This window comes from Mercenaria mercenaria, chromosome 19 (genome assembly GCF_021730395.1).
Source record: "Mercenaria mercenaria strain notata chromosome 19, MADL_Memer_1, whole genome shotgun sequence".
NCBI lineage: Eukaryota > Metazoa > Mollusca > Bivalvia > Venerida > Veneridae > Mercenaria > Mercenaria mercenaria.
Window position 1 is genome coordinate 13733735 of NC_069379.1, and position 24922 is coordinate 13758656.

Consider the following 24922-nt stretch of genomic DNA (forward strand, 5'->3'; position numbering starts at 1 on the left):
GATATGTTTATCGCAAGACTTCTCAGAAACGTGCAGGTTACCAAATTGTTACTGAAGATAGCTTGGCACAGAAACTAATAATATTAAAAAGAACAACTCAAGGCAGTTGTATGAATACATTACTTTTACTATTAACAATTTTACTATAGCAAGCAATTAATATTTAATTTCGTTTTAATTAATGATTGGCAGAAATTGGTAACAGCTTCACATAAATGTCAGTATACAAAAATACGTATGATATAAAGTGCATGTTTACAATGCAGATGTGAAGGTTCTGGGAACAGAAGCCTAATACAGTATACTTGAAACAAACAAACGTCTTATTACACAACGTTAAGATATACTGGTGGAGGCTGACCTAACCGCCGAACATGGGATCAGAATTCAACGGAGATCAGGTATACAAAAAATAGACATACAGAATCAGTGACTACGTTAACCGATTATGTATGTCACATACATATTTCACAGTTCTGGAAAACAAACACTGTCATGTCCATATATCAAAATGTGAAAATTGCCAATATTCCATGTGAAAAACTGTAACGACTGAGGGCAAGGAAGGTGTAGGCTGAACTTGAACACATAAGATGTACATGAAAATATAAAGAAAAAGGAGAACACAAGCAAAATAAGGGGAGTGGAGGGTGGGATATTAAACATCAGTAAGTATAAACAATCGAGGATTCCTTCGATTAGAAGCAAAATCAACCCTGGCATCTATTCGCAAACGACCTTCTTCTTCCATGTGCAGAACTGAAAGGACCCAAAAGGAGATTTAATCGCAACAGCTAAAACGGGTCCTTACAACAGGATAAGAGCTCCTTCAGTAACCGGTTTTGAATGGTAATCATTAAAAACACATTATTATATTGATATTTGTTCTGGAATTGAAATTGGAAGTCACTCGTTTATAAATTTATTACAGTTATTTGAAATTTTAAAATGTTTTTAGCGACAAAGATTTTGAAAATTTTTGACCAATTGAAACGTTCAATGCGATTTTCAAGATATTTATAGGTTATTAGCTTTGTATCGGGAAATATGCACGAGTTCTTCAGCGGAAATATTGCGCAATTTTAGGAGCGCAATATTCTTCCGCTGAAGAACGAGTGCATATTTCCCGATGCAAAGATAATAATCTTTTTATTACATACACATCCACACGTATAGATATATAATGTATATATCATAAATTTGTTCAATAGCCTGAATAGGATCGACAATACTGAAATTCAGACGTCAGTGTATGGAAAAATATTGACGTTTCCGGTACCAGTGTAACTTAACGGGGAATAGAAACGTGTATGTAATAATAATGAAATATCAAGCACCGTGTCAGAAATAGAGGTAAAGATTTATATTGCAGCAGCATAGCAAAAGTTAATAATACCAGCCTGGTTATTTCTTTCCCAAGGTCGTATCATTATTATTAAAAAGTACACTAACGTTTCTTTACATATGATCAGAATGATCGATCCATTTAGATTATTCTTGTTCATCTTGGTATTCCGGTCTTAATAAGAAATTGAAATCAAAACTACAAACTTCACAAAACAGAATAACTAGATTTGTTTTAAACTTACCTACTAGAACCAGTATTAATTATGATGTTTTAGAAAATATCAATATCCTCAAAGTATGTGACAGAGCAAAGCAACTACGTCTGAATCATGCCTTCAATATTTTTCACGATAAATGTCCAAACTATTTGAAACAAAACTTTATTAAAGTATCTGAGATACATACAAAGACAAGATTTAGTAAAAACAATTTTGTAGTTCCGAAGATCTCATCCTTTGAGTCAAGGACATTCTTTTGTCAGGCAATTTCAGATTGGAATGCTCTGCCAAGCAGCATAAAAGATATAAAAAATAAGTCACGTTTTAAATCTGCTTTAAAAGCACATCTGTTTAAAGAAGGGAAATTACTTGAGGAAAGCCAAGTTATAAGATATTAATATTTAGTTTTTAAATCCAATTGTTATTTAAACTTTAGTTGTTATTACTGAGGTACTCACTAAAATAATTCTCTTTAGTACTTCCTTTTTATTTTATTCTTCTTTCGCGTATTAGTTTTTCACTGATGATTTTTTTTCTTTTTACTTAACATATAACTAAATCGGTGCCGTAATGAGTCGAGGACCCCATTGGAAATAAGTGCTCTTCAAGCTACTTTCATGGGTTATCCTTGTATAAGATCAGCGGAGAATAATTTAGGAAGCACGACTAAACTTGAATTAACTTTTTTATGATTTTTATTAGTATTAAATCATTGTCTTTTTATAACTTTTATCAAACTATCTATTTGTATTCTTTATCTATGTTTAAGCATGTGAATGTAAGTCACATGTTAGTTTTAGAATTTGTTCGCTTAGTTTTAAATATCTTACAAAACTTGTCTTACTTAATGCGATATTTGTAATTTTAGATTGTATATATGATCTTATACCTGAATAAATCTATCTATCTATCGATCCCAACTATGAAGGCCATATTATTTTGCATATCAAACAGTTATTTGTAATAAAATAGTGTGTTATTTATTGTAAGGCTATGCTTCTAATCTGGATATTAATCTTCACTGCTATTTATTACGAGTTTTAGCAATTTTGTGTGTGTTTTCTTTTTATTTGGCCAAAAGCCATATCTTATGAATATTAACATAAATAGTAGTGATGATACGACAATAATTTTAAGTATTTCGCACAAATGCGACGTCAGGGGATGTCGAGCCAAGTCTACTACATTGTTCGCAACCAGCGATGTTCGCAACCAATAAGGCTATCTGACATATACTTAAAGGGTGCTTGAATATCAATTATTTGACATAACATCGTCAAAGTTTTTCTTAGTTGAACTGTTCAGTTTGTCTGTCGTTTACACTGTTTCTCCCATTCTTCAATAATATACATTACTGGTTAATTATTTTCAGGTTCTTTGAACAGGTACAAAATATGAAAAAGAAATGCAGTGGTGGGAGAAAACTTGAATACACAGACAACAAGAGCACCGCCTTGCGGGTGCTGACGCTCATCTGATTTTTTTGTATAATAGAAATATTGTCCTATCCATGATTTTCTAAGTCTAGAAAGGGCCATCATTCTTGCAAAAAGCAGGATAGAGTTATGTTTCTTGATGTACAGAGTCCGCTTATGATGGTGAAAAACTGTTGCAAGTTGCAATAGCTTTGATAGTTTATGAGAAAAGTTGACTTAAACATAATAAAATGATTTTCTAAGTCCAAAAGGGGCAATAATTATTGCAAAAAGCAGGATGGAGTTATGTTGCTTGCTGTACAGGGTCAACTTATGATGGTGAACAAGTGTTGCAAGTTTCAAAGCTATAGCTTTGATAGTTTAAGAGAAAAAGTTGACCTAAACATAAAACTTAACCAAGAAATCTGATATTTTCTAAGTCCAAAAGGGGCAATAATTCTTGCAAAAAGCAGGATGGAGTTATGTTTCTTAATGTACAGGGTCAGCTTATGATGGTGAACAAGTGTTGCAAGTTTTAAAGCAATAGCTTTGATAGTTTAGGAGAAAAGCTGACCTAAACATAAAACTTAACCAAGAAAACTGATATTTTCTAAGTACAAAAGGGGCCATAAATCTTGCAAAAAGCAGGGTGAAGTTATGTTTCTTGCTATACAGGGTCAGCTTATGATGGTGAACAAGTATTCCAAGTTTCAAAGCAATAGCTTTGATAGTTTAGGAGAAAAGCTGACCTAAACATAAAACTTAACCAGGCAACGCCGACGCCGACGCCGACGCCGACACCGCTCAAGTGATGACAATAACTCATCATTTTTTTTTTTCAAAAAATCAGATGAGCTAAAAATGATTTACCAATAAATTCAGCATTTTAACATATATCACTGCCTTCTTTTTCTTCAGACTAATCTTAATTATTATATTACAATACCAGATTTATATAGCGCCCCTTTCTTGATAAACACGTCAAATGTGCTTTACACAGCGCAAAGGCAGCAACTCAGGGCATCAGATTCATCCTAAGCTAGTACATGTACATGGTGATCTCACCAGTTGGACAGAGGGAGACAAAGCCCCCGGAACATAGAGATAAATCGTATTAGATACAGACCTGTCCGGCTACTTAAGCCTAGCTCTTAACGTGTCCGGTATATAAAGCTAATAAAGCCGTATTTCCCGGATTCGAACGCCAGACCTCTGGACTGACATTCAAGCGTGTTGCCACCATTATCATAATAATAATGAATAATGGTGAATTATTTGATCAATGTCCTTGTAATTTCTTTAAACTTGTGAAAGACAGACCCGAGATAATACTGATTAAGTGAACTCTCGGTAAAATAATCAGATAAAATACTTGCAAACACTGGATTCCAAAATATATGTATATATGATTGGCGCCAACAATTCAAAAAGTTTGTACATGCAACAATTTCTCATTTTCAAGTTTTACAATTAGCTTTCTTCCATGGTTATCATCATCCTTCGCCCACATAAAGCAGATTATTATTAATATCAATCATAAAATGGCAAAGCTTGAAGTAATTATGGTAACAGTATGATATAGTATGATTGTGACAATGCTAAATCAGGATGACCGGCATCAAGGTCTTCATTCATTCAAGAGAAAGTCAGGATTTCTTTTAAACCACTTTCTTTGTTATTTCAAAGTATTTTGATCATAAACGTTACAATAATTAATTAGATTCTAAGCCATGTACTTAGATTACATTTAAAAGCATATAAAACACATTAATAAACATATCTTAACTTATAACTCATATATTCTTCACGCATTCAGTGTTCTAAGAAATTGCACAGCAATCAATTTCCACAGTCATGAATGTAACTTAAATCAAATACACAAATACTGGGATTTCTTTTACTTAAATAGAGAAAGTTCTAGTCTACAACTGATTCAGTTTTAAGTAAAATTCACATAAATCCCTACATATTCTATGAGAAATAAAATCTAACATCAAAAGTTATAGATCATTTCTTACACAACGTTCCTTAAATTAAAGTTTCTAAATAATTTCCAGTCCAAAAGATCGTGTTAGATGCAACGTGAAAAGTAACAGAAATATTGTTGATTTTGTTATACATTTGCACTCAAATTGTTGAGTGGTCTGCCCCACCCTGAGACCATCATAACTGGCATGGTCCCTAATTTACAATATACAATATGTCTGTAATACTTTGTGTTTGACAGCATGGAGAGATCTGGAACTGTCATGAGCTCAAAACAGCTTTGCAAATGGACTTATATTTCGTTTCAAAATGTTGGTTATTTAACGGTTGTCAATTAGTCAATGTGCTATATGGTGATAAAGATCCTGCCTTGTTTAAGTCTTGTGTGCCGTGCTAGTATGATGTTTATACTATGAAAGTGAATTTTTGACGTTTAGTTTAAAGATGTCTAAATTATATGTCATCTTTTGCATATCGATTGCTTATATTTATTATGTTGTACTGGTAACATCCCAACAATTTTCAGATATCATATAAAAGCAACAATATACAGCATTAGCAAAATACATACATATTTGTTAAAAAGACATGCCCTCTTACATATATTGATCGGAGCAGTCTGTTTTAATGTATATAATGGCTCCGGTCGAGTTGAATTTTCTTTTTTTTTCTTTGTTTGCCTTTCAGTACTCAAACACATAGTAAGCAAATATAAAATTTAACTCAAAGATAGTTTTAGTTTGTCTGTGCTTCTTACTTGGTTTACTGGCAATACATTTTAGTGTCCTCCTTACACTCAGTTCCAAAAGAAAGTGTGCACTTAGTTTTCTGTTATTTTTTCTCGGTTATTTTCATGAAAACTTATAATGTTTGGTACCAAAATTTAAATCAGTTCGTAAACAAATTGGTGTGCATTTTAGATTTTGAGTTATACCTGAGAGTTAGTGTATGAAAAAAATGAAACAAAATCGTCGGGGAATTTTTTGAAATATTTAAACTTAAAAAGTGCACACTTTCTTTTGGAACTGAGTATATGTATCATAGTCACCTTATATTGAGATTAACATGTACCTCTGTTTCACTCCTGTGGAAAATCGCATGACGAAGCAACTGAATAAGAGAGCCCGATACATCTACTCAATAAATTCACCATCTTCTCACAAACAATACAATACATCAACGACAAGCTTATCTGGTTCTCGTCAGTGTTACACTCGTATCATTTAAACCGTAGCGACAGGAACGAGATCGAGTACTTATGACAGAACATTTAGGTCTTGTCCACAAGAGAAACAGTTCAGTGGCAAGAGTTCTGCCGGAGCTTGTTGCAAATAATAAGATAAATAAATAATAGAAAATTTGGTTCTTGTTACATAGAGAATGGAAAACAATTCCTTGTCCTGCACCGGATTCAATTAGATCGCGGCTCTCGTGCTCAATCTGCGACGTCGCTATTTTTAGTTAAAACTGAATTGCACTGAAAAATATTAACATGATTTTTTCAATTCAGTACGGATGTTTATATTTTGCATTTTCTAGTACGTAGATATTAGGATCTGTTGATCCTTATGATTTTCGATGGAACAACGAAAAACGAAAAATATGTCATACACCAATGGGTGCAAAAGCTTGGAAATAGCCCCACTTTTGTCTCTACTTTCATTGTTTCCTTAGCATTCGGAAGAGAAGCCTTCACTTCCCAAATATTTAGCTACTCTCTGCTGTCAAAAGTGAGCATTATATACGTCGTATATTTTGTTTGTTTGTTTTGGGGCTAACGCCGTTTTTCAACAGTATTTCAGTTATGTAACAGCGGGTAGTTAACCTAACCAGTGTTCCTGGATTCTGTACCAGTACAAACCTATTCTTCGCAAGTAACTGCCAACTTCCCCAAATGAATCAGAGGTGAAGGACTAATGATTTCAGACAAAATGTCGTTTATCAAATAGTCACGGAGAACATACGCCCCGCCCGAGGATCGAACTAACGACCCCGCGATCCGTAGACCAACGCTCTTACCTGCTGAGCTAAGCTGGCGGGTATACGTCGTATATAGTAACACGATATCAAAGGCTTCGAGATAAAAGAAATTCGACTTAAAATGTTATTTTGCGCAAGTGTTTTCGGGGCGGAACTTGAAAATATGTTCGTAATAACCGAAATTTCGAGATATGGAATTCCAGATGCATTTTTTTTAAAAGCCTCGTTAAGATAACTAGTTAACTGAAATAGTTTCACGTCCTTATTTTGAATTGAAAAGTTGTATAAACTTTATTACTGGTGGATAACTATTATAATATAGCATTAAATATTTCTTTTATATTTGTGTAACATCTACAGAATGCTAATAAAACAAAATATTTAAGGTGGTACTGAGACATCTTCAATGTCCAAACTATCACATCGCATGCAGCATGTTTCCTGAAGGGCAAACATATCTCGCAACATGTCACAGTTTTCTTATTGAAAAGACCGTTCATATCTAAAACGTCTTGAATTAGCAGTATATCCAAATAACGTTTGTATTATATAGAAGTCGTCCCTACTTTATACGACGTATACCCGCCCGCTTAGCTCAGCAGGTAAGAGCGTTGACATTGTGTCTGAAATCATTAGTCCTCCACCTCTGATTCATGTGGGTGAAGTTGGCAGTTACTTGCGGAGAACAGGTTTGTACTGGTACAGAATCCAGGAACACTGGTTAGGCTAACTGCCCGCCGTTACATGTATAAGTGACATACTGTTGAAAAACGGCGTTAACCCCAAAACAAACAAACAAACAAACAAAATAAACGAAGTATATAATGCTCACTTTTGACAGCAGGGTGGTTAAATATTTGGGAAGAAGCTGGGCTTCTCCTCCGAATGTTAAGGAAATAATGAATGTAGAGATAAAAGTGGGGCTATTTCCAAGCTTTTGCACCCTTTGGTGTATGCTATATTTTTCGTTGTTCCATCGAAATTCATAAGGATATTAGATCCTAATATCTACGTACCTAATTACGTTACTGGATAATTGTTAGATTAGTTTTCAAAAGAAATTATTGAATCTGATGTGTTAAATGGAATATTTTCATACTTTTATTCTCAACCGAACGGTAACTTTTTAGAAGATAATGCAAAATATAAACATACGTACTGAAATGAAAACAAAATCATGTAAATATAATTCAGTGCAATTCAGTTTTAGTAATTACTAAAATATAGCGACGCCACAGATTGAACCGCGATCTAATTGAATCCGAAGAAATTCGGTGCAGGACAAGGTGAAGACACTGATAGACATGACGATGGATATATAGGCAGAAGAACGGACAGACAGACATAGATTGACAGGCAGTCAAAACAGACCACAAGACTGACGGGTAACAAAAAGCCAATACCTTGTCCATGTAATCAAGTCTTACTTAATTAAATGATTGGGATCACGGGCGTCCGATTTTTTGGGTGTCGCGCCCGCATGCACCGCTTCGAACCATGTCATGCACTGTAACTCAGCGTACTTATATAAAAGCTGAAAAGTCCAGACATACAAATGTATCTCGTTTGAAAAATACCAAAGTTTCTTCTTTCACTTAACAAATATATATATTCGTTTCTTGGTAGTTTGAGGTACGAAATCTATATCGTACCTCAAAATACCAATATGCTGGCGCGAACTCTGTGGTAACCCAGCCCCTTCTGGGAAAATAAACTAGGCCTACATTATTCCATATTCATACTGGCTGATTTTCCTACGGTTATCATGTGGGCCAGGCAAGGGACAGTGAATTTGAAAATTCCACAAATGTGTGAACTGATACCAGCCCGAAAAAAACCCCCATAAAAATCCAGGGCAGTGCAGAGCGGATGTATTGCATACACTTGGCACTTGATCATGTGACATTTTCGGTTTGCCGATTTCATTGTAACTATGTTAAAAAACGAGTAAAACTCCGGTTTCAGGATAGTATACCATGATGTCAATTTTTTGTATTCGGTTTTATTTTAGTCGTTGTTTACATTGGATATTTTATTAATGCGCGCTAAGAAATAAAATGAAATTTTGTCACCAACTAGGATCATAATAAAAATATGTTTTAATGTAAAATTTTAAATGTTACCCGAAAACGATGTCTAAAATTTCGTTGTTATGATGTTTGTTCCTTTTATACAGGTTCAGTTTTGCACTATTTTTTATGAACGCATGTAGCATAGTTTGTTGTTCAGAGGCATAATTGTGTAAAAACCTGAGCGATATTTTATAAACGGTAATTTTTATTGTATTTATATTAAAACAATATTATTTCATTATTAAACTTTATATTTGCAGTCATGCTTTTGTCTTTATTCACAGTTTTCTATTGTTAGAACCACATTTTATGTGGTAGATTGACTATTTCCTTTAACATCCGAAATTGATATAGCCGAAAAATGGGATTTTGGACAAAATTTAACCTTAGATAACTGAAAATCAGGGCCAAATGTATGAAATTCATAATAATTCAAAGAAAAACTACCTTGTCAGTGTTGTTATATGAAATAATAAACACATATATTAATATAGTAACACCTGTCCAGGGCCAGACACTAACCATTTTGGGCCACTGGTCCGAAGAGCAGTTTCCCCTACATTTTTAAATGAAACAGTTACTGGTCCTCCCAATATTTCACTGGTCCTTGTTGCTTTTCACTGGCCTCGGACCAGCGGACCAGTGTTAGTGTCGAGCCCTGCTGTCTACTGTACTGTAGTTGTTGTAGAGGCTGACACTTGCACACTTAATTTTTGTATATCATCTTTAGGGGAATATGTAGCATAAGAAACTTCAGCGCACACGGTTTATTAGCTGGAGCCGCATCTATGAAAAAAAAATATGAAAAAGCGGCATTTAGAGTTTTGGAAGCCACGGAAGCCATGACTTAGGGAAATTATTTTGTTTGTAGGCCAAAACCCATAACTCTTACCAATAACTCTGTTGTGCATTTTGTCAAAATTTTTGCCTGTTTTGTACTGAGAAAATTTAAGTTTCTCCGTTAAAATTTTTGTTCTTATGCAGAAGTTATGCTCTCAGTTGTGGTGAATGTGAGTAGTAGTAAAAAAAATAGGAAGTTTCGGGACAGCAAGCACACTGTGGTAACTTTTGACTGTCACTGTCTCCGTCACATCCAAACTTAATCTGCATATTTCTGTTAGGAAATCCCCAATTAAAATCTATTGTTAACATTTTCTGGTACATGTATATAGTATTTGTAATGATTACATCTCTGATAATGAATTTATGTTGGCATTAAAGCTTAAACTTGCCTCGCTGACATTTTATGAATGTATATTTTGTGTATAATTTCTGTAGTTTAGTCATAGTGTCATATCTGATGTCTGCTGTTACTGAAACCAGTGTCAGTAGATATCTCCTCGCACCAGGTGTTACATCATATTTTCAAAGATTTAAGTCTCTTATTTAAAATTATGAAACCCATATGAAGTTTCTTCATAAATACTAAGTAAATGTTTGATTTATTAAAACAAGTAAGTCTGACCAGTATATTATGACTTTTTGGATTTTTTTAAAGTCTTCGTTTTCCTAACAGCAAAATGCAGATACGTGGTAATTAAGCTAGGCTTAGAGGGATGTCAACTATAAAATATCAGATCATAAAATAAGTCATCCCGATAAGCCAAATGAGTATGGCTGCTGTGAGTAGCGGTGAGTCGGTGACCCTTCATGCTGTTTCAATTTCTTAATTTAAGAGCTAGCAGCTATGTTCAAAAACTGTTGTTAATGCATTTATATTTTACAGGACTGCAAATCAACAAATAGGATATTGAGAAGGCAACATGGAGAATAAAACTTTGTTTGTCTGTCTGTCTCATACAATTAACTAGTAACCAGAATGTGTTGACTGTCAGCTTGCAGTTACATACTTAAAATACTAATAGTAAGTAAAGATGAGTTCACAAGATTCCTTGACTATCAGATAGACTGACTAGTACCATAATTATGAATTATGGGCTGACAATTCAAAATGAGTGAGAAGCATTCTGGCAACCAGTTGTTGTCTTCTACCACCACTGATTTAAAGACAGAAGTCATTGGGAAGCCAGATGGAAAACCAAGTCCTGTGAATCATCCAAACTTCATTCCAGATGCCAGCACAAAATTTACAGATCAGAAGTCGAAACCGAAAGCTTTCCTAACTGAAAGCAAGCCTCCTTCTGGACCGGCAGATTCAAATGGAAATAAATCTAAACCTCAGGTACTAGTAACTGTATATGTAGTAGGAAAAGAATATATTTGGGTCAGCTATTTACAGCCTTTTATAGCAATGTAGTAGAGGAGTGTCTGCTTTAGGCATGAGATTAGTCCCAAGACAGTCATGATGTGTGCTGGAATATTTTCATTCTGTTGAATTGGTGCTCAGTGTAATATCCCAGTTTGTTAGTAAGACTTTGCACAGTATCTAGAGTTTAAGTGCCCGAAAAACACTAATATGATATTTTTTTATCAAAATGTTAAAACTTGACACAAATGTTCACCACATTGAGACGATGCACAGAGCTTTTGTTTTTGATGGCTCGCTTCAAGGTCACACTTGGGGGTGAAAGGTCATATCACTTTGTTTTGTATCCACTCCGTAATTCTTGAACTGCTTGAAGGATTTAAAAAAAACTTGGAACAAGTATTCACCACATCAAGACGACATGCAGGGTGCATGTTTCAGATGGCTTTCTTCAAGTTCAAAGTCACACTTAGTGGTCAAAGGTCATACCTTTGGGCTTATATTGCTCTGCATTGCATTGCTCTTGTTTTTGGTTTGAATTGCCGGAAATCTGACATGGGTATTTCGAGCATTTTGCATATCTCCTTGTGACATTATGTCACATTAAGCTTAGATTCGTGACAGTTTCATTGTATGATACTTTGATTCATATTTTCAACAGGTTCACAGAAGTGTTTCACATGAACATGGTCATCATCGGAGCGAATCACATGACTACAACAAGAATCGGGGATCGGTCGTGTCATTTGGGTCAAATGACAGCAAGACGTTCGACGAACAGGAAGTGGTTATATCGTATCAGGATGAGGCAGTAGATATTGAAGAGACTGGAGCGGGCTCCGGTAACAAAGTCATTTTTGTGATTTGTCATGTAATTTACAACAGTTCGCTGTATTTAAATATTGAGCATCTGAGCTCTGAACCTTTGTAAATCAGGCGATAAATCACTGGTAATCATTGATTGTTTGACATCACTCTGTATCACTGACAGTGCTGAGAGTGTAGTAAATTTTGTACAATGTAATCTGACCTCTCCCATCTTGAGGCCAGCATGGAAGACTGGGAAATTGAATGGGTAAGCCTCGTTGAATAAAGACGTTACTTGCTAATTTACTTCTTGAACTTTATAAATACATTATTATCTACATGATCCATGTTAATGCATGCCATTAATAATCTCCCTTTCAAGAAAAATCACTACATTTTATCTACCTTTCAGGAAATGGAAAGTAAAACGATATTTATCTCCCTTACATGGAAAGTAAAATCAGAATTTGTCTCCCCTTTCAGGTAAAGAGGTTTCTGGTAGACTAGTGCTGATTTCTAGCAAGATGAGAAACACAGCGGCAATATTACGTGCATTACAGACGAATGTTGTTCTCGTGCAATATAAATACTATAACTCAACATTGGAAAGCATTTTAGGTATGAGATATTTTATTTTTAGCTTGACTATTTGAAGAATAGGGGAGCTATCCTACTAGCATCGGCGTGAGCATGAGCGTCACACAAATGTTAAAGTTTGCATACCACCCCAAATATTTTCAAAGTCCATTGAGATATTGCTTTCATATTTTGCATACTTGTTTACCAGCATAACCCCAGTCTGTAAAAAGGAGGAGGCAACTCTGTCGAGAATTTTGGCTGAATTATGGCCCCTTTTCGACTTAGAATATGCTTATTGTAATGTTAGTACTCATTGCTTATATTATACTACATTTGTATCAAGCACTGAGAATAGTTGAGCGTGCTGTCCACTGACAGCTCTTGTTATATACCAGTGCAAGTGTATCCTCTTTTACTAACAAATGACAAAATATCTTTTAGAAGGTCTTTTCAAGGCATTGACTGCAATTAAGCAAAAAGTAGTAGCAGACTAGGTGTCATTGAGTCTGTTTAAGGGAGGTAATGAAAATGTGCAACACACTGCATGCCCCTCTTGTAGCTTATACCAGCTAAAGCAGAATTTAGTATCAATAATGAATGAATTCCATGATCTCAAAGGCCAGAAATACAACGCTACATGTTCAAGTAATTCGTTCTCAGTTAGGACAAAAACATATTTTCTTTTGTTACATTTATGATGTAGATTCAGAAACCAACAGAAGCTCGCCTGCTTAGCTCAGTAAGCAGAGCGTTAGTCTATGGTTTGCGGGATTGCAAGTTCGATCCCCAGGCGGGGGCGTATGTTCTCCATGACGATTGATAAAAGACATTGTGTCTGAAATCATTCGTCCTCCACCTCTGATAATTCATGTTGGGAAGTTAGCAGTTACTTTTGGAGAACAAGTTTGTGTGGCACGGAATCCAGGAACACTGGTTGGGTTAACTGCCCGCAGTTACATGATTGAAATACTGTTGAAAAACGGCGTTAAACCCAAAACAAACAAACTTGTTAAAACATGGTTCTTTGTGATACTGGTAATCTTTTTGAGATAGTTTAGTTTTTAATTCATATCAATTTATTTGGGATGGATTGTGATGAAAGGTTCAAGATTATTTGAACCACTCTCAAGTCGGCTTCCTGGAAAAACCAGTGCTGGTGTCATATGAGAAGGCACGGTTGTGACCCTAGTGGGGCTCAAACCCACGACCTTCTAGTTGAGCAGCTGACTCCTTAGCCACTAGATCACTGCTCCTCTTGTAGTTAGCTATACAGAATTTGTTCAGAATACAATATTATATTTAGTTGTTTTATTACAGAACTGGTGTCAAGAAGTTTAGGAGGTAGAAAATGTTCAAGTATTGCTTTGATTCTGAGTTGTTCCGGTTTGTCTATACAGTTGTGCGGGAAAGAGGATAAGGTATGTATGTCAGCTAAATTATGCTTGTTTTACGAAATAATGTCATGTATAATATAATAATCAGAAACAGTGTTTGCCAACTGATAAAGCCATTATTATGTCTGCCATAACACAGTGGTGTGGGAGACATATTGATGTACTCCAGTCTGTATATGTGTGTGTGTCTGTCTGTCACAAAGCTTGTCAGCACTCTTTAAGTCGAACATTTCTCATCCGATCTTCATGAAACTTCAACAAAATGTGTCTGCCAATAAGTGATCGGCCAAGTTCGAGAACTAGCCAAATCGGCCTAGGCACTTTGGAATAATGGCCCTTGAATTACCAAAAACACTCAGATTTCTTGCGCAGCTTTGCTCCCAAACCGGCGCCTATACTACTACAAGTAGTATAGGCGTCCTTTTGATGTCAAGAAATTGCATGCACGTGTGGATTAAGTAAACAGTATATAAAGACCGACTTACTTTTTAGATGATTAGGCAGTTGTGGGAGACCTGCACTTTTCTCAAAAGCATCTCTAGTTTTGGTTTCAGTTGAGTAGAAATTGTATCAGAAGGGCAGAGTCGGAGTTATATATAATACTCTAATATGACCCACTTTGATTGCCTTTAACCTTTAGCCTACTGGCATATTTATTTTCAGCATGCCATTATGATATTTGACCCTAGAATTGACATACAAAAAGTGATTTTATGGCATGATGACATCACACGCTATTGAATATTTAAAGAATATGGAGAGCTGTACTACTCACTCAGCGTCAGCATTGGTTAAAGTTTCTATGAAATAAAATAAAATAATAATATCTTGTATACCATCAAAGATATTTACTTCCAACTTGGAACGCTTGTTTATTATAACAGTCTCTACTTGTAGGCAAGAGTGTATAACTCTGTCAAGTATTTTGGCTGAATTAGGGCCTTTTTTTGGATTTGGAAATTGGTTCAGATTTTGTACAGACCCATGTTTTATAAAAACAGTTTGACATGTTTTATGATTATAAAGATATAAAATCTATGTATTTCATGTTTCAGACACAATTTATAACTCGTCACACAATAACTGAGAACGAGGCTGTACGGGACTTTTTCACGACTCTCGTCAATAAATATGTGGACAAGTCAAACCCTAATGCGAGGCTGGATTTCCTTTCATGTAATTTGCTGTTACACACTGATGGGGTGTCCATTGATAAAGAGATAGAAAATTGTGTAGGCGTAAGTATTTTGTAGCCCTTAAACTGGCTTGATTTACATCTTCATTGAAGAGAAGAGGTGATGTGAAATTTAAAACATTTCATTAAGTAAAAACTTCATATAATGCAGAGGATAAGATTTTTGCCTGTACAGAACAGCTTAATTGACCTGTTCTCAGAAACTGAGAAGAGATTTAATGCCAGCAGTCATTTTAAGCTCATCTGATTTTTTGAAAAAAAATGATGAGTTATTGTCATCACTTGAGCGGTTGTCGGCGTCTGCATCGGCGTTGCCTGGTTAAGTTTTATGTTTAGGTCAGCTTTTCTCCTAAACTATCAAAGCTATTGCTTTGAAACTTGGAATACTTGTTCACCATCATAAGCTGACCCTGTATAGTAAGAAACATAACTCCATCTTGCTTTTTGCAAGATTTATGGCCCCTTTTGTACTTAGAAAATATCAGAATTCTTGGTTAAGTTTTATGTTTAGGTCAACTTTTCTCCTAAACTATCAAAGCTTTTGCTTTGAAACTTGGAATACTTGTTCACCATCATAAGCAGACCCTGTACATCAAGAAACATAACTCCATCTTGCTTTTTGCAAGAATTATTGCCCCTTTTGGACTTAGAAAATCAGTTTTCTTGGTTAAGTTTTATGTTTAGGTCAGCTTTTATCCTAAACTATCAAAGCTATTCCTTTAAAACTTGCAACACTTGTTCACCATCATAAGCTGACCCTGTACAGCAAGAAACATAACTCCATCCTGCTTTTTGCGAGATTTATGGCCCCTTTTGGACTTAGAAAATATCAGATTTCTTGGTTAAGTTTTATGTTTAGGTCAACTTTTTCTCTTAAACTATCAAAGCTATTGCTTTAAAACTTGCAACTCTTGTTCACCATCATAAGCTGACCCTGTACAGCAAGCAACATAACTCCATTCTGCTTTTTGCAATAATTATTGCCCCTTTTGGACTTAGAAAGATCATTTTCTTGGTTGAATATTATGTTTAAGTCAACTTTTCTCATAAACTATCAAAGCTATTGCTTTAAAACTTGCAACAGTTTTTCACCATGTGGCATACATGTGATAAGTTCAGAATCCCAAAACTGGAGGTTTGTCATTTTTCAGCTGGAGTTGGGGTCTCAAAACTGGAGGTTTTTTATCGACATAAATTAAGCGCGCGGACACAAAACTTAAAGACAAAATCCAACATTTTAGGCCACACAATAACGCGTAAGTGTACACCAGAAGAAACAATCCTCATAACTCTTGATTTGAATTTTGACAGAGTTATGCCACTTTTTAACTTTTTTTATTGTTAAAGTTTTATATAATGTCCAATATCCCTGTTACATTCAAAGCTATTGAGTATTATGCCCTTTTTAGTGGCAAAGCTTTAATTCAGAGTCAATCACTGAGAAAAGTCGAGCATGCTGTCTTACAGAAGCTCCCTCTTGTTCTAACTTATTACTTAAAACTTCCTTAACAGATTAAATTTGTAGAAACAAAGTCTCAATTTAGGTCTGAAATGGTGGTGAACATTGCATTCACATTTTCAGTCTACTTGAGGACTGAAAAAAAGCGAAGCTCTAAATTGGTCTGAACACAACTCATAAATTATGTCAATTCCTTACCCCACCCTCTTTCGTATAAAAACACTGATCATTAATGATATTGACATGAAAAACAGAAAACAAAAATGCATCAACATGTATTTACCCTTACCAAAATAATGTATATTGATGTTATCAAATAAATGAGTGTGTGTTTTCATCCAAATTTCAATGAAATATAAGTCCAATTTTATTAGCAAATTAATTTGGTAAACACTGGAAGAAAATGGCGTAACTGCATAAGGGAAGTAACATTCATGTTCTAAAAATAGTAATGGGTTGGTTTTTCCAACAATTATTTATGTGATTTTATTACTTTGAATAATCAAAAATTCATTTCAGCTGGGAATTATTTCTTATGACTGGGAGTTTTTTGCTTCAAATTGGCAAAAAATGGAGCCTAATTAGCATTGAGAATGGACCGATATTCGGCCTCTTGAGACAGGTGGAAAAGGCCCTGCTTGTCTAATCCCTTATCAAAACAAACAATTATGTTATCAAAATTCACCTGTGAAAATTAACTCTTTCCTCCAGCTACATGTGTGTAAACATTCAAACATGTATAATACACAACAATTAGTGACACTTTGATTTACTGTGTAAACATGTGTGGCACTCCTCGGTAATTATCAACCAAGTCATAATCTGATTTTTTTTTTTTTTGAAAAGCGGGAGAATTATGGTTTTGGTCAGGAGACGGGAGGCAAGGTGAAAATATCGGGATTTTGACCCTCCCGCACGGGAGATCACATGTATGCCATGTGGACACTGTACATCAAGAAACATAACTCTATCCTGCTTTTTGCAAGAGTGATGGCCCGTTTTAGACTTAGAAAATCATGGGTAGGACAATATTTCTATTATACAAAAAAAATCAGATGAGCGTCAGCACCCGCAAGGCGGTGCTCTTATTACACATAGTTTGATTCCCCTCTACTTGGAAGAGTAGAGGTTACATTAAATGTTCTGTCACAGACTATATGTCAGCATTAAATGAAATGTTGTATTTTATTATACATATAACTTCTTTAACCAATCAGGAGTGTAACTGTTTTAAGTTATGTAACCTATTTCAGTTACTTTTTCAAGCATTTTATAATCTGTATTAGTTATAAAAATATAGTTAACTCAGGTAAGTTATTCAAAAAAAGTCTTTTTGCTGTTCTGACAAAGTGACCTTTAAAGTGTAATTAGTAGCAAACTGTGGTTAATCAAATTCTCTTTTAGTCTGATCCATGACCTGATAAGCATAATGGGATGTTAAGAGTTTTATAGCTTTAAAACTTGTGCGTAAAACCTTATCAGCCTTGAGTAAAAATGTTTACTGCATAGCTGGAAAGATAAAAGTTCAAGGATTCAGGAAATAATTGCATTAGTCTCATTCAAAATGAAGAATTGGCACAGGAGGGCTTTGTAATATTTTATGATAACTGAAACAAGTTATGAAAGTATAGGCGGTAACTCAAATGGGTTATAAACTGCGATAACTTCAAACAGTTACACACCTGACTGTTAACACACATTGTTATGGGACATAATCCAAACAAATACTATAGAACGACGTTACTATGAAATAAACATGTGCGTATTGCCAGGATATACATGCTATTTTGAGTATTTATTCTTCTCATACATTATGATTGTCTTGGCATATATCGTAAACATGGTAAAAGAAGAACCTGATAAAATGAATTACAGATTCCCGTAAGGTTGTATAAAGACCTTGGAGGCACAGAAGTCATTATCACAAATGGAGAAGAGCAGTCTAAAAGGTGAGTATATTTTGATGCAAAGATTTTTGTAGTTATCAAAAGGATGAATCCCAGATGGCCAATTACAAAAAGGTATGATACTAGCAAGGTGCTTTTTTTTAAAGCTGATTTGGTCATGCTCAATGGAAGGTAATGTCTGAGTTGCCATTCCTCAGAGAGTAGAAGCAGTGGTACATGATTACACTGTCTTGCTACATACTAGAGATTAAAAATCAGGCCCTCTGCTTTTCCAGCTAAGAGTTCTGTGTGAAGGTGCCTTGTACTTGGCACGCTAAATAGCAAAGGAGTCTTCTTGAATTAGAGCATCTCCTGTACTATGAACTATCCTCTCACAAAAATTACTAAAAATGAATATTCTTCTAGAGGAATCTTTCAGTTACAAGTGTGGACCTCCATGGCTGAGTGGTAAAGGTCAATGGTCTCAGAACACCTGTCACTGACCAAATGTGGGTTCAAGCCTCAGTTGGGGGCGTAAAATTTTTCGTGTGACAAAGTCATCCATCTGGCTTACGGAATGTCTTGGTTCTTTGCAGGTACCTGTCCTTGATGAAATAATGCTTTGAGGCTCATCTGGGGTCTTCTTACACCATCAGAATCTTGAATATTGCCGTATGACCTGTAATTGTGTCATTGTGATAAAACAAAACTCCCCCATTGGCTGCCAGTGGTCACTTTTAATCAGTCTAAATGTAAACTGTACCCATTCCTGAACCACTTTACTTATGTCTAAGCATACTTTTGAAATAAATAATTGGATTTCAGCTCTGTTGGTGAGCAGTACTTCAAGCTGGAGAAGTTACGAGGGTGGAGTGGTCAACAGCAACAGACTCTGGCTGGCTTTGAGAAAATACAAACTGTAGGAAAAGGTATTGTAAATAGACAGTTTGTTTGATTTGGCTTAACACCAACTTTAAACCCTATTTCAGATATGTAACTGTAGTTTATTTACGTAACCACTGTTCGTGGATTCTGCACCTTCACTGACTTGTTCTCCACAAGTAAGTTACAACTTCTCCATATGAGGCATAGATGGAGGCCATATTATTTCAGAAATACTGTCTTACTGTCTTCTGTTCAAAAATGGCATGGAAAATCTACAATGAACAAGTAGTTTTACCATTCATTTAATGTTCATAAGTTTTAAATCCACAAATTTACACCATCAGGGAAAAGCAGTTTGGGTCCTAAATATGAAATTTCCTGCCCATGAAATTAAAGGATTCTACAGGATTATCGTGTTCATGTTTTTTTAAAGAACCAGTGGCCTTTGCCTTTCAATGTACATTACATTACATCTTTCTTACTTTAGTATCAGTAACCATGACCTTTCCTGTTTAAGAAACAAATGGCCTTGACCTTTTCCAGGTGCATATGGTGCTGCTGTACTGTATAAGAAAAAGGATGATGATTCTTTGGTCATTTTGAAAGAGATCAACATGCATGATCTTAAAGCAGCTGAACGACAGATGGCACTAAATGAGGTAAATATTTCTAAAATTTCTTTTTGTCAGTTTGCTCATTTCATCCATGTAAGTAAGTATTGCCACACAATAGAACTCTTCAATATTGCAAGTATTAAAGTATAATGTTTTTGACTCCTAATTCATTCAAAAGGCCGGAAGTGAAATCTTAACTTTCATTATTTATTCTTATATCCGAAGTAATTCTTGGTATATTAGAACATTACAACCGTATCTCTTGTTCCTCCTAGTTGAACATTCTAGCCATGTTAGAACATCCTAACAATATCACTTGACTGTTTCCTTTCAGATGAACATTCCAACAGTATTAGAATTACAATAAAAATGTGTTTCATTTTAATAGGTGAATATTCTTGCCATACAAGAACCTCATCAGTATAAGTTATTCACTTCTGGTGAACAGTTTGCCTTGTTAGAATGTCCAAACAGTATTTCATGTTTCATTTCAGGTGAACATTCTTGCCATGTTAGAACATCCTAACATTATCAGTTATTTTGACTCATTTGAAGAGGATGGAGTAATTATGATAGAAATGGAATATGCTGATGGAGGGTAAGACAGTACCGTAATTACCTGACCATAGGCAGTACTAGTTATTAAGCTGTACCAATAAATAAACAACTGTAAAAAAATACATTAATTCTATTATCCTACTGGCGGCACTAGAATCCTAAATTAGGAAGTTTCTCTGCCACAGGCATGTCTTCCAACTGGGAAGTGATCGAATATTGGCCCCTGTTAATAGGGATGATATCTGAATTTTGAAAACAGATAGCTACAGAATATCATTATTATTTCATTTGATATTTTACTAGGCTGTCAAGTAAATTCCTACAATGAACACATACATGTATTCCTATATTTCAGAACACTAGCTAAGTACCTCTCAAGTCTACAGAACCCTCTGGAGGAGAGAGATCTCATACTTATGTTCCAGCAGATGGTGGCAGCAATTAGACATATACATGAACACAAAATCTTGCACAGGTAAATTTTATGTACATGAACACAAAATCCTGCACAGGTAAATTTTATGTACATGAAACACAAAATCCTGCACAGGTAAATTTTATGTACATGAAACACAAAATCCTGCACAGGTAAATTTTATGTACATGGAACACAAAATCCTGCACAGGTGAGTAATGGCACCGTGTTTTTGCAAGTCAGGCTTAACATGTACATGAACACAAAATTACACTGTGACTGTGTTCTTGCAAGTCAAACATATAAATGGACACAAAGTTCTGCACAAAAGAGTAATGACACTATCATATTGCATATGATATGAACACAAAATCTTACACAGGTGAGTAATGGCAATGTGTTATTGCAAATGAGGCATATATATAAACTCATAATCTTAAACAGGCTAGTAATGACTCGCAAGTTTTGTGCAAGTCACAAAATCCTGCACAGGTGAGTAATGGCCCCATGTGTTTGCAAGTCAGGCATATACATGTACATTAACATCAGAGGTACAAAGTCCTGCAAAGGTGGGTGATAACACATTGTATACCAAACTTGTAAGGTTTTCACCGTTTTCAATTGGAACTTTGTATATTATCAACACAAAGTATACATGTGAATAAATTGTTGCTTGGTTTGTATCTGACTTTAGTAGCTCACCTGAGCCAAAGGCTCATGGTGAGCTTTTGTGACCGCTCGATGTCCGTCGTGCGTCGTGCGTCCGTTAACATTTTCTAAAAAAATCTTCTTCTTGAAAACCTAGGTCAGTTACCAACCTCACTGGGTCAAGTTCCATAACTCTGACATGTATTTTGAGCAGATTATGCCCCCTTTTGGACTTAGAAAATCCTGGTTAAAGTTTTATATGTAAGTTACTATCTCCAAAAGTAATGCAGATATTAAGTTGAAACTTCACATGTGCCTTTGGGGTTATAAAACTAGTTTGTAGCATCAAGTCCCATAATTGTGACATGCATTTTGGTCAAATTATGCCCCCGTTTGAACTTAAAACTCTTTAGATATTTTAACATTTTGGGTTATGTTTTCAGCTTCTGGGACAGTATTCAAATAGTCAAGAATTAGCTGTCTTACGGACAGCCATTGTTATTTTTGCAGTAGCTTGGGTCACAATTTCTTCCTTGAATGTAGCACATTGTTCTTATTCTTATTTGCAGAGATCTGAAAACTGCCAATATATTTCTTACCAAAGAAGGTGTGGTGAAAGTGGGAGATTTTGGAATTTCTAAGATGATGTCCACTGCCAATAAAGGTGCTAACACAGTCCTGGGAACACCATACTACATTAGCCCGGAAATGGTATGTTTGATCTGAAGTTTACTTTTGTAAATTCTTTTCTGTTTCATATATATCAGTCCCACTCATTGGACAACTATGGTTTCTGTTATTGTAGTGATTTTTATATGACTTGTTATACGCCCATTTGAAAAACGGGACGTATTATGGGAACGCCCCTGGCGGGCGGGCAACGTCCACATACTTTGTCCGGAGCATATCTTCTACATGCATGAAGGGATTTTTATGAAACTTGGCGCAGTTGTTCACCATCATGAGACAGAGTGTCGTGCGCAAAAACCAGGTCCCTAGGTCTAAGGTCAAGGTCACACTTAGAGGTCAAAGGTCAAATTCAAGAATGACTTTGTCGGAGCATATCTTCTTCATGCATGGAGGGATTTTGATGAAAGTTGGCAGAATTGTACATCATCATGAGACGGAGTGTCATGCGCAAGAACCAGGTCCCTAGGTCTAAGGTCAAGGTCACACTTAGAGGTCAAAGGATACAAGAAAGAAAACTTTGTCCGGAGCATATCTTCTTCATGCATGGAGGGACTTTGATATAACTTGGCACAAATGTTCACCACCACAAGGCGGAGTGTCATGCGCAAGAACCAGGTCCCTAGGTCTAAGGTCAAGGTCACACTTAGAGGTCAAAGGATACAAGAATGAAAACCTTGTCCGGAGCATTTCTTCTTCATGCATAGAGGGATTTTGATATAACTTTGCACAAATGTTCACCTTCACGAGGCGGAGTGTCATGCGCAAGAACCAGGTCCCTAGGTCAAAGGTCAAGGTCACACTTAGAGGCCAAAGGTCAGATACAAGAATGACTTTGTCCGAAGCATTTCTTCTTCATGCATGGAGGGATTTTGATGTAACTTGGCACAATTATACACCATCATGAGACGAAGTGTCTTGCGCAGTTCCCTTCTTTAGAATTACTACCCTTTGTTGTTACTATAAATAGCTTATATTGTAACTTTTTCATTACTAGTCGTAGGAAAAAATCGAGACCACTTTTCTGTAGTACAACATGCATGTTACATCCAATTACGAGGTGTATTTTGACCAATCTCTACCTGGTAAAGATTTTTGTGTGGACTTACAATTTTTTTTTTGATTTTTTTTTTTTTTTTTTCAAGATTATCTTACCTTAGTTGTTACTATAAATAACTTATATTGTAACTTTTTTATAATTGACCGTAGGGAAAAAACAAGACCACTTTTCTGTGGTACAACATAGATGTTACTTTCAAATTTTAGGTGTATTTTAAGGTATCTCTACCTGGTAAGAAGTTTTTTTGTGGACTTAGAAAAACAAATGACTTACAATGATTACTAAACAACCACAAAATTAAAATTCCATTTGCAAATACAGGTGCTAGAGTAAAGAAATTTGCTGTGACGGGCGTATATTGTGACATTCTGGCACTCTTGTTATATAAATTGATGGCGCTATTGACTGGTGTTCAACACCAAAATTTGTCAGTCAATAATCAAAACTGTTGCCTTTTGACTTTGGGTAGTAGCTTTGACTATTGTCTTGGAATCTCTTCAGTTAGCATGTAATAAGAAATATGTCAAATTTATTTTTAACTGCTAAAGATGAAATCATTCAGATTGAGAGCTTGGATGAAAGTGTTTATGAATTAAGTCGTAAAGAATGGTGGAAATTTTATGCCCCCAAAGGTGGGCATATTAAAATCGGACTGTCAGTGTGTCTGTTTTGTACGGTTAATTCTTGTCCGGGCTGTAGCTCTTTCATCCATCAAGGGATTTTGAAATAACTTGGCATAAATGTTCACCATAATGAGATGACATGTCGTGCGCAAGACCCAGACCAATAGCTCAAAGGTCAAGGTCACACTTAGAGGTCAAAGGTTATCATGGTCTGTTTCATGTCCGGTCCATAACTCTGCCATCCATAAAGGGATTTTCAAATAACTTTGCATAAATGTTAACCATAATGAAATGCCATGTCATGTGCAAGATCCAGACCCTACCTCCAAGGTCAAGGTCACACTTAGAAGTCAAAGGTTAACAGGGTCTGTTTTGTGTCCGGTCCATAACTCTGCCATTCTTTAAGGGATTTTGAAATTACTTGGCATATATGTTCTTCACAATGAGAGGACATGTCATGCACAAAATCTAGATCCATAGTTCTAAGGTCAAGGTCACACTTAGAGGAGGTTAAAGGTTTACAGGGGTCTGTTGCTCTGCCATCGTTGAAGGGATTTTGAAATTACTTAGCATAAATGTTCCCTATAATGAGATGAGGTGTCATGCACAAGACCCAGACCCCTAGCTGCAAGGTCAAGGTCACCGTGAGAAGTCAAAGGTTTTTCTTTCCTGGTTCTTAACTCTGCCATTTATCAGGGATTTGAAAATAATTTGACACAAATGTTAACCATATTAAGACTGTCTGTCACGGGTATGACTCGGGTTTCTTAGGTCAAGGTCATGAAATGATGTGTGATTTTTTACACATACAGCTGTACCATTCTGTGGCATGCTTTGGGGGCATTTGTCACAAATAGTGACAGCTCTTTTTTTCCATATTCTATAAAT

At 35.5% G+C, this 24922-nt stretch overlaps 1 protein-coding gene across 2 annotated transcripts in view; it reads left to right on the forward strand.

Annotated features, from left to right (window-relative positions):
- The first annotated feature begins 9169 nt into the window (after window positions 1-9169).
- Window positions 9170-24922, forward strand: part of LOC123541853 (uncharacterized) — a 42278-nt gene continuing 26525 nt past the window's right edge. The window contains exons 1-12 of one of the 2 annotated variants that reach the window (XM_053531885.1): window positions 9170-9216; window positions 10745-11200; window positions 11886-12066; window positions 12515-12649; window positions 13928-14028; window positions 15060-15242; window positions 18534-18607; window positions 19370-19473; window positions 19973-20088; window positions 20538-20641; window positions 20957-21076; window positions 22234-22375. In XM_053531885.1, coding sequence (XP_053387860.1) covers window positions 10970-11200; window positions 11886-12066; window positions 12515-12649; window positions 13928-14028; window positions 15060-15242; window positions 18534-18607; window positions 19370-19473; window positions 19973-20088; window positions 20538-20641; window positions 20957-21076; window positions 22234-22375 — 1491 coding nt within the window. In that variant the 5' untranslated portion in view covers window positions 9170-9216; window positions 10745-10969. Of the gene's footprint in view, window positions 9217-10738; window positions 11201-11885; window positions 12067-12514; window positions 12650-13927; window positions 14029-15059; window positions 15243-18533; window positions 18608-19369; window positions 19474-19972; window positions 20089-20537; window positions 20642-20956; window positions 21077-22233; window positions 22376-24922 lie in introns of those variants that run through there. The other variant, XM_053531886.1, reaches the window with a different exon arrangement.